The sequence below is a fragment of the Schistocerca serialis genome, chromosome 3, assembly GCF_023864345.2.
Source record: "Schistocerca serialis cubense isolate TAMUIC-IGC-003099 chromosome 3, iqSchSeri2.2, whole genome shotgun sequence".
NCBI lineage: Eukaryota > Metazoa > Arthropoda > Insecta > Orthoptera > Acrididae > Schistocerca > Schistocerca serialis.
The window spans coordinates 641,690,481-641,705,635 of NC_064640.1; the positions used below are offsets into that span (position 1 = coordinate 641,690,481).

A 15,155-nucleotide genomic window follows, 5' to 3' on the forward strand; every position below is an offset into this window, starting at 1 on the left:
CAATAAGTACACTTTAGTTAAACTACACACAAATCTCCTCTTAACAGATTTTGCCACAAACGCCTGATTTTAACAGCATTACAGGTATCACAATTCTAAGACGAAATGAATAAAATGCACTGTAATGACATGAATGAACTGATAGGTGCACTTAACCCTTTCGCAGGAGAATTTTTTTTTTGTAGCAACCCAGCAAAGATAATTTTTTTGCTATCCCATCAGAATTGTGATCAACTGACTATATTTATTTTTTGATAATTTTTTTTTATTTAGGACCAAAAACTATGATGGTACATATATCACCACGGCACCTTTGTGAAGTACTAAAACTATGTTGGTAAATGGATTTCCCACTTCACTTTTGTGAGCTGTTATGTGTAAAAAAAGCAATGAACAGGGTTTCCTGTTTTTATTTTATATTTTCTTTTACTTTATTTAAAAAATGCTTGTTACCAATATTAAAGTTTACTTATCACAATGTGAAAACAATCCTTGAAACTTTATCATGCACAAAGGTATGAGCTGATACAGGTCACAATAATGTATATTGCAGAAGCGAAGCAATGTGTTCCTACAACAGCAGTGATCCCACGACACGCAGAAACTGATGATTGTAGCAGTTTTCATACACCTGGCGCAGTGTACCACCACAAAATATCAGGCACAGACAGAGGCGGTAAGATATAGTCCCAAAAAATTTGGATACCCCTAAGTTGGTGGTAAATATGCTTCCCGAGGATCACAGATGACAGATTAATTTTGTGATAAGTACAGTATACTTCCCAAGCCCCTTCCAGAAACTACTCTGGTGGTAGCCATACTTTCCATTAACAATTAAAACACTGTTGTTTGGTGGGATATATACTTCCCATAGTTCTGAAGGCTATATTTCACAACAGAAACTGCAATTGGGCAGCAGACTGCCATTGGATGCCAGGAGCATATAGAAGTGGCAACACATATTCCCTTAAATGTTTAAAGAAATATATTTAGTGGGACATATATCCCCCCACGACCCACAAAAGGGCTAAATGAAATGATATCACTACAAACATTGGAATATGCTGAAAATGTGATGTAATAACTATGTATAGACACTGAAAATCTGTGACAAAGTGGGGCTCAAAAGCAGGAAACATGGGTTTGAGGCTCAATTTGACACAGTTTCTCAATTCTCATAACACCACTTTTTATGAAATGTGTATTTGAAGATTTTTACTTTTTCTCTCAGTTCTACCCCCAACCAATCTACACAATTACTTCCACAACATGAAGGGGGTTCTGAAGTCATCTCATTGTCTGAAATCCCGTCTGTCAACATCTTCTAAACATTAAGACTTTTGTGATCTTTGAGGCTTTCTTGGCGACACTGATGGTTTACTAGTTTTTGGGTTTGCAGCCAAGGTCATTTTCTTTACATATTATTTTGATGACTCCACTAGTGTTCATCCTCAGGTGCTTACAGTTTGAACACCAACCACACTGTGAACGGAACACACTGTGTGCCACCCTATCTATTATTGCCTCATGCTGTCAAAGAATGTAGCAAACTCTTATAAATTTAAGACAAACCAAAGGAGTGTGCCAAAATGTAGAAATGTTACAAGTAAGAAATAAGTTATAAGACAATACCATTCCAAACAGACAGCACTGATATGTTTTCTGAATTGATTTAAGCAAACTGAATGCTGGGCCCCACAGTTTAATCCCAAACCCTCTGTCCTAGGTAATTAAAGTATCTCAACTGCACTTTTTATTACACTGACCCAAAAGTTTGCTGCCTGCATCACAATGCTGGTATTTTCGTATTTCATTACATGCTCACAGGTGATGCAATGTTAGGTGACAGTTTATTTTGTTGGATGCCTGAGTTGACTGTAATGCTTGTGTTCTTTACAACTTCAAAAGTTCTTATGATTTTCCCAATACACTACATCACATTTGCACAGTATGTGGTATACAGCGAATTTTTGGAGCCCTAGATTAGCTTTCGCACAAAATAGTAGATCTTTAATTTCATTTGATGGATTTAAATACATCTGAAACTGTATTTTTGAAGTATTTTCCTGATCTTCCCATAAACTGAGCCAGCGTATGGAAGACCTACCATTCTGACTTCTCCTTTACTGGTGTCATTTCCCTTTACAGGCAGTGTTGACTTGCACTGCAGGGCATACTGAATCTGTTTTTCTGAGTACCTGTTCTTTTTGTAAACTTCTCACGGAAGTGTCAATTCTTCAGAGTAGTTTTCATGGTCTAACAACAAATATGCTCTGTGGACCAGTGTTCTACGCATCTCAACTCAATCCATTGATATACAAATTTCATTGTGTTTCACCACACAAATATAATAATAGGGAAAGCTACCTATTTTTGACATTTTGCTTAAGAGAAGGTGGATACCTGGGACATAGTGTCTAGAGGAAGGTCAACCATATCCAACTCTTCTGCACATGTCAAGAGCCATCGACACCCATCAGAAATACATTCCATGTTCAGAACACTAGTCCACAATGTGGAGAGTAGTTTTCAAAAAGAATGGGTACCCAGAACAACAGATCAAGCATATCCAATGTCTTTCTTAAAAAAACAGCTTGGTACAAAAAGCATTAATCTATTTCACTCAATAACTGAAGCACATGTACCAAATTTAATAGTTATGGGAAAAGTTTTGCTTCTCTTTAGCTTAAAGTCACAACAGTTTTCAAATTTTGCGCTTCCTTAAAAAGAAATACGCCACGGCTCAATAGCCAGCAGATAATTATGTTGCTGTTATGAACATCACTTTTGAGAAAATACATGCAGCAGTGGAAAAAAGCTACATAGAAGGATGGGTCTACAGGAAGAACAATTTTTTTGCCTACTGTTCGAAAAGGGAGGGAGGGAGGGAGGGAGGGAGGGAGGGAGGGAGGGAGGGAGGGAGGGGGAGGGGGGAGGGGGAGGGGGGAGGGGGAGGGGGGAGAGGGAGCACAAATAATGTACGAATATATTTGATGACAACTGATGGCCCAACATGTTACACCCAAAAGAGAACTGAAAAATCATATTTAAGATATGAAGCTTTGATACTTAAACTAAATAATAGGTGACAAATACATACCTTGATGTAATCCTCAGAAGAATAAAGGTATTTGTCTATTGGTGTCAATCCTCCATCTACATCCCACAGAAGTACCAATCCAAGAGAGGCTGTGGCACTCAACATACCTGCAATGAAAGGTGTTGATGAAGATATAGAAAAGAAAAGCAAAAAATGAAACCACTACCAAATACAGGCATGTGGCAGTATCGTAACCAAAATCCAGGTGCAGTACAGCATGAAAATAAGAGACAGGACTAAGACAAATCAGAATGGATTTATAGTCCATGAGAAGAATGACTGGTATTAACATTTCATGTGGCCAAGTGGCACCTGTTACCGGATGTAGCATATAGCATCTTAGTCACTACTACTTGTGTACCCTAGTAGCAAAACAAATACCATAACATCATGCAGTTTGTATTCACAAACCTGTTAACAGTTACTGGTTATAACACATAAACTTGAAAAATCGCAAAGAATTACTAACCATCTAGTATACAGAGACTTACTTTTTATATGTACAATAGATATGAAAACTATTTTCACAATAGTGTAGAATATTCACAGCTTTTTTTCATTGTCAAAAATTTCCTTTATTAACAATATTACGAAAAGGATAGCTGCTATTCACCATATAGCGGAGATGCTGAGTCGCAGATAGTCAAAACAAAAAGACTGTCACAAAATATGCTTTTGGCCAACAAGGCCTTTGCCATATATAAAACCACAGTCTCTGGCAGCTGAAGCCAGACTACGAGAAGTAGCAGTACATGATGGGAGAGGCAACTAGGTGGGCGTAAGGAGGTTGGGGCACGGAGGAGGAGTGGTAGGGGTAGCAGGGTAGTGGAGAGGGACAGTGAAGTGCTGTTGGGGAGCATGCAGGGACGAGGTGGAGAGAGGGTACGGCAGCTAGACGCAGCCGGGAGGTTACACAGAGGGCGGGGGAGTGGGGGCGGGGGTAGCAGGACAGGAGAGAAATAAAAAGACTGGGTGCATTGGTGGAATAGAGGGCTGTGTAGTGCTGGAATGGAAAAGCTAAGAGGATAGATGGGTGAGGACAATGACTAATGAAAGCTAAGGCCAGGAGGGTTATGAGAACATAGGATATACTGCGGGGAGAGTTCCCACATGTGCAAATCAGAAAAGCTGGTGTTGGTGGGAAGGAGCCATATGGCACAGGCTGTGAAGTAGTCATGGAAATGAATGTATTGATGGGTGGCGGGCTCAGCAACAGGGTGGTCCAATTGTTTCTTGGCCACAGTTTGGTGGGGGCCATTCATGCGGATAAACAGCTTGTTGATTGTCAGGCCCACATAGAAACACAGAATGCAGCACAGTTCTGCAGCTTAACTTGTAGATCACATAACTGGTTTCACAGGTAGCCCTGCCTTTGACAGGAGAAGTGATGTTTGTGACCGGACTGGAGTAGGCGGTGGTAGGAGGATGTATGGGACAGGTCTTGTGTCTATGTCTATTACAGGGATATGAGTCATGAGGTAAAGGGTTGGGAGCAGAGCTTGTGTTGGGATGGACGAGTACATTGTATAGGTTCAGTGGATGGCAGAATAGCACTGTGTGAGGGGTGGGAAGGATAGTGAACATGATGAGAGGTTGTCTAAACCCTGGCAGAGAATGTAATGCCTACCCACAATTACTTCTCCTTTGACGGCATTAACTACGAACAAATCTGAGGTACAGCTATGGGCATCCACATGACAGCATCCTATGCCAACCTACTCATGGGCCATTTAGAGGAATCCTTCCTAAACACCCAGAATCCTAAACCCATCACCTGGTTCAGATTCACTGATGACATCTCTGGGATCTGGATTGAGGGTGAGGACACCTCATCCACATTCCTCTAGAAGTTCAACAGCTTCTCCCCCATTCGCTTCACATGGTCCTATGCAAACCAATAAGCCACCTTCCTAGATGTTGACCTCCACCTCAGTGATGGCTACATTGGTACCTCTGTCCATTTCAAATCTACTAACCATCAGCAATACCTCCACTTTGACAGCTGTCACCCACTTCATACCAAGTAATTCCTTCCATACCACCTAGCCACCTGTGGCCATCGCATCTGCGGTGACAAGTGGTCCCTCTCTAAATATACCAAGGGTCTCACTGACGCCTTTACAGACTGTAATTATCCTCCCAACTTGTACAAAAACAAATCTCCCGTGCCTTATCTTTCCAGACAACCACCACCTCCCAAAGTTTCACTGTCTGGCCACAGAGGAGCATTCCCCTCGTAAATCAGTCCACCCAGGACTGGAGCACCTGAATTATATTCTCTGCCAGGATTTTGACTATCTCTTGTCGTGTCCTGAAATGAAAAATATCCTGTCCACTATTCCGCCCACCACTCCCACAGTGGTATTCCGCCATCCACTGAACCTACACAATATACCTACACCATATACCACCGCTCCCAACCTCTACCCACCTGGCTCATATCCCTGTAACAGACCTAGACGCAAGACCTGTCCCATACATCCTCCCACCACTATCTACTCCAGTCCAATCACAAACATCACCTCCCCCATCAAAGGCATGGCTACCTGTGAAACCAGTCCTGTGATATACAAGATAAACTGCAGCAACCACTATGCTGCATTCTATTTGGGCATGAAAACCAACAAGATATCTGTCTGCGTGAATGACCATAGACGAACTGTGGTCAAGAAAGAACTGGACCACCCTATTGCTGATCATGTCGCGCAACATGACATTCTTCATTTCAATGACTGCTTCACACCCTGTGCCATATGGATCCTTCCCACCAACACCACCTTTTCTGAACTGCACAGGTGGGAACTCTTCCTGCAATATATCCTATGTTCCCGTAACCCTCCTGGCCTTAACCTTCGTTAGACATTGTCCTCACACATATAGCCCCTTACCTGTTCCCATTCCAGCATTACACAGCCCTCTATTCCATCAACGCACCTAGTCTTTCTACTTCTCTCCTTTCCCGCTACCCCCCCCCCTCCACACTCCCACGTCCTCCTCCCCCCCCCCCCCCCCATGTGTAACCTCCCGACTGCTCCTAGCTGCCCTACCCTCTCTCCACCTCATCCCTGTACGCTCCCCAGCAGCACTTCACTGTCCCCCTCCCCTCCCCACCTCAGCCACCTCCTTCCCCCACCCAGTTGCCTCTCCCATCATGTACTACTACTGCTGCTGCTGCTTGTACTCTGGCTTCAGCTGCCAGAGCCTGTGGGCTCGTGTGTGTGTGTGTGTGTGTGTGTGTGGTCTATTTTTGACAAAGGCCTTGTTAGCCTAAAGCTTGTTTTGTGACAGTCTTCTTGTTGTGTCTATCTGCGACTTAGCAGCTCCGCTATATGGTGAGTAGCAACTATCCTTTTCATAATATTGTTGCATTCCATCCTAGAATTTCCATTGATTTCCTTTATTAACTTGTTCTACAAAGAGGGACAGAAAAAATTATGGGTATATTAACTGCTAATATCTAATAAAAAGTACTCTCAATGCAATGATCAGGTGATAGCACCCCCTCCAATATCTCCGATTGTGTTGCAGTTATGATAACTGAAAAACACCGCTCCCATTACAGTCAGAAAATGATTATGAATCTTTTCCCTGCACTGTTCCAGCTGTCACTGCTTCCTCTCATATGAACAATTCATTCTTTCATGCATTGTTCGACAATATCTTCATTTTTGGCTGTCTCTCTGATGGCACGTGCGGAGCTGTTCAGTATTTCCTTCCAGGTCTCACAAGTCACTAGAATCACAGCATCCACAAGGATATTCTCAATTTCAGGGATGGTCAACTTCTTGTTCTTTGTAGCAAGGCAGTGTTTTACTTGCACGCATACACCTTCATTAGCACTGATATAACAATGATATGGGAGTAACCTTACTATTTCTTGTCCATGCCTTTGGACAGTTGCATTGATGATATACAAACCAAACTGTGAAATAGTTTTGAACAACACAGACTCCCTCAAATCTGTTCTGAGATCCACATTTTGTCTTTTCAACCACCGAATAATTTTGTCGGCCACTGTTGCCAAACTCGGTGATCAATCCTGAACAACAGAGTGAGACATAGAATTATCCATACACTATTTACATGTTATAGGTAGCCCCCCCCCCCCTCTCTCTCTCTCTCTCTCTCTCTCTCTCTCTCTCTCTCTCTCTCTCTCAGATGAAACATTAACTGGTTTCCAATACTTTCAATGTATCTCCAGTGTCGCTACAAGGGAAGTCGAGTTATTGGCTATGATTGAGGCCCATGTTGACTGGCTGAATTGGTCACATGACAAAGAATATAACCCGTGTGAAATCAAAAGAAATCAGAAACTCACTTGGAAATATTACAAATTACATAGAAACTGGTTTTCAGTTCACTGACTGGAGATCAGTTTTCATCTTAATACTGAAAAAGAACCCAGTTCAGGTATTCATTATATGTGGCACAACGTATCCAGGTGGTATGGTTTCAAAACATAATGCTGTCGTAATTACTTTTATAGCCAATACAGTTGGGCAGTTCTTGTGTCAACCTGGTAGGTGTAAAACATCATCCAAAATTGTACTAAATCCCTTTCTCTTAAAATTATCTTAAGGAATTTGTTCGTAAGTCCACACAAAGTGTAAATGGTTGTAATAAATACTAGTCCTCTTAGCAACAGACATTTCTGATAGGGGGTGTACAGATGGATATGGGGATTAGAGATCAAAAATGGTTGTAGGAAGACTGAATATTGTAAAATAAAAATCCACAAAAGATAAATGCCAAATATACCTGTTAAAAAAAAATCAGATAAATATTTGCTTGATGCCCTCCTAAGAGTGTCTCCATTCTTTCCAAACTAACTATGTAAGCATAGAGAAGATGTGGCTTAAATTCAAGGAAATATGACTGAAGACAACTGAGAATGTCAGAGTTTCATACCAAGTAAATTAATGAGACATTGAACAGATCCCCATGGTACACAAAGCAAGTCAGGATACTGTTGCAGAAGCAAAAATCATGCCACAGCTGAATGCAAAAATATTGTGGTCTTGTTTTACAGAAGCTCGAAACTTTGCACACACTTCAGAGTCTTAATCTAGCAGAAAATCCCGAGAATCCGGTTGTATGTCAAGTATACCATCAGCAACACATAACCAACACCTCCACTGTGCGATAACAATGGTATTGTTACTTATGACAGTGCCTCCAGAGTAGAGTTAGTAATACATCAGCAGCAAGACACAATAAATACCTCATATGCGCAATAACAATGGTAATGCTACAGATGACAGCTCCTTTAAAGTGGAGTTACTGAACACAGTTTTCTGAAATTCTTTCACTAAAGAAGATGCAGTAAATATTCAACAATTTCAATAAATAAAAGCTGTCAACATGAGTATACCAATTAGGTTCCTTTAAGAGTATACTGATGAAATAGCTCCATTTTACCAAACATATATTATACACAATCATTTGTTTGACAAAACAACTGTACCTAGAGACAAAAGTTGCACAGGTCACATTGATACACAAGAAAGGAAGTAGGAAAAAATTCGCTAAATTACACACATATCACTGACATCAATTTGCAGTAAGATTTTGGAATATATACTGTGTTTAAACTTTATGAAAATCTCCAGGATTACTGGTATTTTACAGAAGCTAGAAGTTTTGTGCAGATTTCAATGCAAAATTATGTAATATCTGGAAGAAAATGATTGATTGACACACAGTGCACAAGGATTTGGAAAATATAGTTCTTCTGAAACACAACTTGTTCTTTATTAACATAAATTAATGAGTGCTACTGATAAGGGATTCCAAGTTGACTCCATATTTCTATTCTAGGTCTCCAGAAGACTTTAGACACTATGGCTTCTAATTAAATGGTATCCCTATGGAATACCACCTCAGTTTTCCTGTCAGAAAGATCACAGATTGTAATAAGTGATGGGAAGTCATCAAGTGAAACTGATGTGGTATTTTGCTCCCCAAGGAAGTTTTATAGGCACTGCTATTCCTAATCCACATAGATGAATTTGTAGAGAATCTTAGTGGCTCTCTAAGACTATTTGCAGATGACATTGTCTACAGTCTAGTAAAGTCATTACAAGATCAGAATGAATTGCAAAATGATTTGGGTAAGATATCTGTATGGTGCGAAAAGTGGAAACTGACCCTAAACAATAACAAGTGTGAGGCCTCAATGCAAGTACTATAAGGAATTTTTGTTGCACAATAAACTACACAGATCTGAGGGTTCTCAGTTCAACTAAATACCTTGGTATTACAATTGCAAACATCTCAAACTGGAACAGTCACAGAGAAAATGTTGGAAAGGTGAACCACTGACTGGTTTATTGTCACAACACTTATAAGATGCAACAAATGACCTAAGTGTCTGTCTATACTATGCTTGGCTGTCGTCTTCCGGAGTACTGCTGCATAGTATGGGATCATTACCAGATAGGATTGGTGGAAATCATCGAGAAAGTTATAAGAAGAGCAGCTCATTTTGCATTATCACAATATAGAGGAAAGAGTACTAAGGATATTATATGCAAATTGGTTTGGCAATGAAACAAGGGCATCTCAACAATGTAAGGAATAGATAGATTGTTACTTACCATAAAGATGACACGTGAAGTTTCAGACAGGCACAATTAAAAGACAGTTATACATTAGCTATTGGCCACAGCCTTCATCAGAAAAAGAAACACACACACACACACACAAAAAAACAAGCACACCTCCAGTCTGAGCTGCCGGAGATGGCGGTCCTATATGCGTGAGGTTTGCTTGCTTTTGTGAATGAATGTGTGTGTGTGTGTGTGTGTGTGTGTGTGTTTCTTTTTCTGATGAAGGCTGTGGCCAAAACTAATGCGTAACTGTCTTTTAATTGTACACGTATATAATTTCATCATATCATCTTTACAGTAAGCAGCAATCTATCTTTTCCTTACATTGTTGATATTCCAACCCGGAGTTTCCATTGTTTGAAAAAAGGGTATCTTTTGTTCAGCAAGATATGTTCACGAAATTTCAGTCACCATCTTTCTCCTCTGAATGTGAAAATATTTTGTCCTCCCCCCATGTTATTCAGGAATGTAATAGTTAGAAAGACTGAAAGTGGTTCCATGAACCCTCTGCCAAGCAGTTAAGTGTGATGTGTAGTGGAGTCACGTGGATGCAGATTATCTACAGGGTGTCCAGAAAAGGACTCCCTGATTTCAAAATTAAATATCTCGAAAACAAAGATCGATAGAGGAATGCAGTAAATGGTATGTTTATTGTGAAAGCTGTAAGAAGTTTATACAGCAGTTTGAAATAATAGTTACAAAAGCTGCTAACAGATGGCGCAGTACGCTGTACAGCTCATATCAGCATACACAAGTGAAATAATCGTATTAAAACAATCTTTGCAAACAATCACATCACAATGTTTTCAAAATGTTCACCATTGGCACTACAGAGGTGACGCAAACGAAGAATTCACCATCACATTTCGTAGTGTCTCAACCGAAATGGATTCACATGCCACAGAGATCACCGATTCAAGCTCGTCCAGCATAGCGGGATGCTTCGGGTAGACCATGTCTTTCACTGTGCCCCACAAAAAAAAGTCACAGGGAGTCAAATCCGGTGAATATGGAGGCCAATCCATGCCTGTACCAGTAAATTTGGGATATTCCAAAGCAATGACTCGATTTCTGAAGTATTCCTCAAGAAAGTGAAACATTTGTTCGGTCCGATGTGGTCAGGCTCCATCTTGCATAAACCATTCAGTACCTGGTCGATCCTCTAACGCTTGCTGTGTGGTGACGAATTGTTCCAAAATTGCAATGTAACGTGCACCAGTGACCGTTTCTCGAATGAAAAAAGGGCCAATAATGCCTCTGCTGCATACTGCGTCCCACACTGTAACTTTAGAAGAATACAGGGGTTTCGCTTCACACCAATATGGCTTTTCGGAACCCCAAAATCGCCAGTTCTGCTTATTCACGTATCCATTCAGGTGGAAGTGTGCTTCATCTGTAAACCAGATGCAGCCAACATCAAATCCTTCACTATCAATCACTGTGAGCATCTGATTAGCAAAGGCAACCCTTTGTTGCACCTCTCGTACGGGTATGGCCTGGTGCTTTTGAATTTTGAATGGAAACATGTGTAGGCTCTTTCTCAGTATTTTCTGCATGCTGGAACGCTTCAAACCAGTCTCAGATGCAATTCTACGGACGGATGACATTGGATTTCGCTGAATAATTCCAGACTCTGTGGCGATATTTTAAGGCGTAACTGCGGTTTGCTTGCGGCCAACATACCCCACTAGGTCATCAGTTACGCTGCCTGTTCGTTGAAGTTTTGCGAAGAGCGTACGAATGGTTTTCGCATCGGGTCCTTTTGGAACATTAAATCGTGCTTGAAAACTTCGCCTTGTTGCCGTAGGACTATCTTCTAACCTGTGGTACTCTAGCACCAGAAAAACGTGTTGTTCAATGGAGTACATTGTTTTAATCTCTTCCTTCGGTACGCTAACCTCCTTTCATGTTTCAATAGTGGAACTGATCGCTCTGCGCTTCGGATCACTATTTATACTAGGCATTACGTATGGCGATTACAGCGCCATCTGTTAGCAGCTTTTGTAACTATTATTTCAAACTGCTGTATAAACTTCTTACAGCTTTCACAATAAACATACCGTTTACTGCATTCCTCTATCTATCTTTATTTTCGAGATATTTAATTTTGAAATCAGGGAGTCCTTTTCTGGACACCCTGTACATTCATTTTTTCAATCGCTGATAATCTCTTATCTCCATGTTACACTTATTAGTGCTACTTACTTGCTTCAAACAATTTCAATTTACCGTGCTGTCTTACTAACAGTAAATGTTAATTCCACATTTTGTTCCTAATTTTATGTTTCCCTACTTTTTTTCATTTTTGTTCTTTGTCTTTCTCAGTATTTCTCCTCGTTTCATATCAAACAACACAGCTATCTCTCTGACTGTATGTGCGACCCCCCCCCCCCCTTTCCCACAAAAACTGTGGTTTGTCAATGAGACTTTCTCTTCAAATACAGAACTGACTTCTCTTATTTAACAAAGTTTGATTTATAATAATAACAATAATAATAATAATAATAATAAGTCATCACATGCAGATAAAGTAGAATAATTTCACATGAAAGACTCACCATGTTCTTTGTTTTTATACAGCCACTTATTTCCATCTTCCATAAGTAACTTATCACGACCAAAGGCTGCATTAACAAATCCATTAACAAAACTTGCACCTAAATTCTGTCGGGCCGAGTCCACCTGGCCCCCTCCAAATGGTGGTCGGTTGTTTTCAAGATGAGATTTATAAACATCTTCTGGAGTTTTCGGTTCCATGATATCAAGCTGCAACAGTACAAAGGCAATTAGCATCAATTCTAAAATAAATCACTTACAGAGTACACACAATAATTAATTGCAAGAATAAGAGTCCATGTGTTAATAAACAGGGTTGTAAAATTGTTACACGGCAGTAAAGGGTGAATTCACATAACCTGTCAGTCAAAAGAGTTAAACTTAATTACCTGTTCCTGTTAAATGCCACTACTGGTGAAAGTTAGTGTCTATTATGAAATATATCACAACATTAGACTACTGTTATATCAGGCACATCCAGCCCCACCTCTGTATTCTCTAACTCTACACTAGCGCACTACTCGCGAGGTTTGTTCAACGAATATGCAAGTTCTGCCTGACAAGCTACAGTAAAATGCAGGCAAAATTCTGCGATTTATTGACAGAACACTTAGAAGATGGAACGGATCTACTAGAGAGACTGCCTACACTATGCTTGTTGGTTCTCTTTTGGAGTACTGCAGTGCTGTGTGGGATCCTTACCTGATAAGATTAACAGAGTACACTGAGAAAGTTCAAAGAAGAGCAGCACATTTTGTATTATCAAGAAATAGGAGAGAGAGAGAGAGAGAGAGAGAGAGAGAGAGAGAGAGAGAGAGAGAGAGAGAGAGTCATGGATATGATACAGGGTTTGGGGTCAATATCGTTAAAATGAAGACACCTCTCACTGCAGCGAGACGATTTCACAAAATATCAGTCACCAACTTTCTCCTCCAAATGTGAAAATTTTTGTTGACACCGACCTACATAGGAAGAAATGATCATCATAATAAAATACAGGAAATCAGAGCTTGCACACAAAGATATAGGCCTTTGTTTTTTCCACATGCTGTTCGAGAGTGGAATAATACAGAATCATTGTGAAAGTGGTTCTATGAATACTCTGCCAGGCACTTAAGTGTGATTTACAGAGTATTGCTGCAGGTATAAATATACAAAGTGATACAATATGGATCAAACACAGAAATTAGTTGCACGGGGGTGGGGATATGAAAGCCTTACATTTAATGAGAGGATTCTGGACACACACAATGTATCTGCAATAGAGATCACATACTAGACTCACTTGGACACAATTCAACTTCGCCAATGCAAAAACGTCAGTGACACCTACAGAAGTATACGAAAATTCTTCACTCATATCACCATGTGCTAAGTACTACCTTTAGCATCTGCACAGATGGGACAATGCACTACACTACATGGTCATGTTGGATACTTCCTGGTCCAACAGTGACTTGGTGTTAGGCATGCAACAGAACCCCATGAGAGGAAAATGAACCACAGACCTCATGAGAGGAAAATGAACCACAGACCTCATGAAAGGAAAACGAACCCAGTGTGCAAGTAAATCTATGGAAAGCAGAGAGTCCACACCCATGCAGAGATTGGCATGGGAATCACTCAGCCTGTAACAAGTGTGAATGGCTAGGCACTAAGCAACAACATACGTAATGAAGCGCAAGGCTCTGTGTAAGCACTGACCTGCTTGGCCTCCTGTCACCCATAGGTAAACACCTCCATTAGCAGGTCTGTCCATACTACACGTCACATGCACCTTCAATGGTACGTTTCTGCACTATCTCACTGTGCTATCCCTGTCAGCTCATCTACCTCCATTGCAATGTCCACTGGTGGGTTTATTAAACTACTTTATGAAGTATACAGGATATCCCATTTACCTCTTTCACCACAAACGTATTTTGGGAAATTAAATATACTGGTAATGTGTTTTTGCACAGACAAGTAGTTGCAAGGGGCTAATAAAACAGTGACCTGTTAACCACTGGCACAGAGACATCCCCCCCCCCCCCCCAAGGAACTCTTGATGATTTTTGGCACCAAGAAAGCAGTAATCAATGAGACAATTTAAGTGATAAAATTATTTCATGGTATGACAAAAACTTATGGAATAAAAATGCACTTCAAAGTTGGATTTCCTATCATTCTTTTCATGGGTTGAATAAGGTACCATCCACTCAATAACAAAATGTTTCACTGAGATAGAATGACTCATCAGAAATGCCCTTAAGTAGATATGACACATCAACATCAACACAGATCAGGCCTGTTGGAGTTTATTTACAATGAAAACAATCACTTTTTGACAAAATATTTTAATTGGATAGATAAAAAAATCTACTCACCTAGCAGCAGCAGCAGAACAAACACATAAACAAAGGTTATAATTAGGCAAGCTTTCAGAACCAGTGGCTCCTTCTTCAGGCAGAAGGGTTGTAGAGGAAGAGGACTGGAGAGGTCTAGGAAAAGGGGCAGATTTCAAGAAAGTCATGCAGAACCACAGGTCAGGGCAGACTTACCAGAGGTGATGAGAAAGCTTTCCTTCTCATGCTGTCTGGTACATCTCTCCTGACCTGCAGTTCTGGGTGTCTTTCTTGAAATCTACCCGTTTTCCTAGACCTCTCTAGTCCTTTTCCTTCACCCCTCTTCCTTCCTCTTCAACCCTTCTGCATTAAGGACGAGCCGCTGTCTCCGAAAGTTTGCCTAATTATATGCTTCTTTTATGTGTGTGTTCTGCTGCCACTTGGGGAGTTTATTTACAGTACTATGTGCTAGACCAGGTTCAGGTAGTGAGTTGGGCTTGGGTACCTCAGTCAGTAAAAGCACCATCAATGAAAGGCAAGGTACTGGGCTTGTGCCCCAGACCAGCA

The 15,155-nt window shown here is 40.6% G+C and overlaps 1 protein-coding gene across 2 annotated transcripts in view; it reads right to left on the reverse strand.

The window, feature by feature from the left end:
* The window catches only part of LOC126470524 (26S proteasome non-ATPase regulatory subunit 2), a 123,434-nt gene that overhangs the window by 71,684 nt on the left and 36,595 nt on the right, over positions 1-15,155 (reverse strand). For both annotated transcript variants that reach the window (XM_050098443.1, XM_050098442.1), the window contains exons 7-8: positions 12,267-12,474; positions 3,101-3,207 (exon numbers count right to left, since the gene is read on the reverse strand). In XM_050098443.1, the coding sequence (XP_049954400.1) occupies positions 3,101-3,207; positions 12,267-12,474 (315 nt within the window). The remainder of the gene's footprint in view (positions 1-3,100; positions 3,208-12,266; positions 12,475-15,155) is intronic.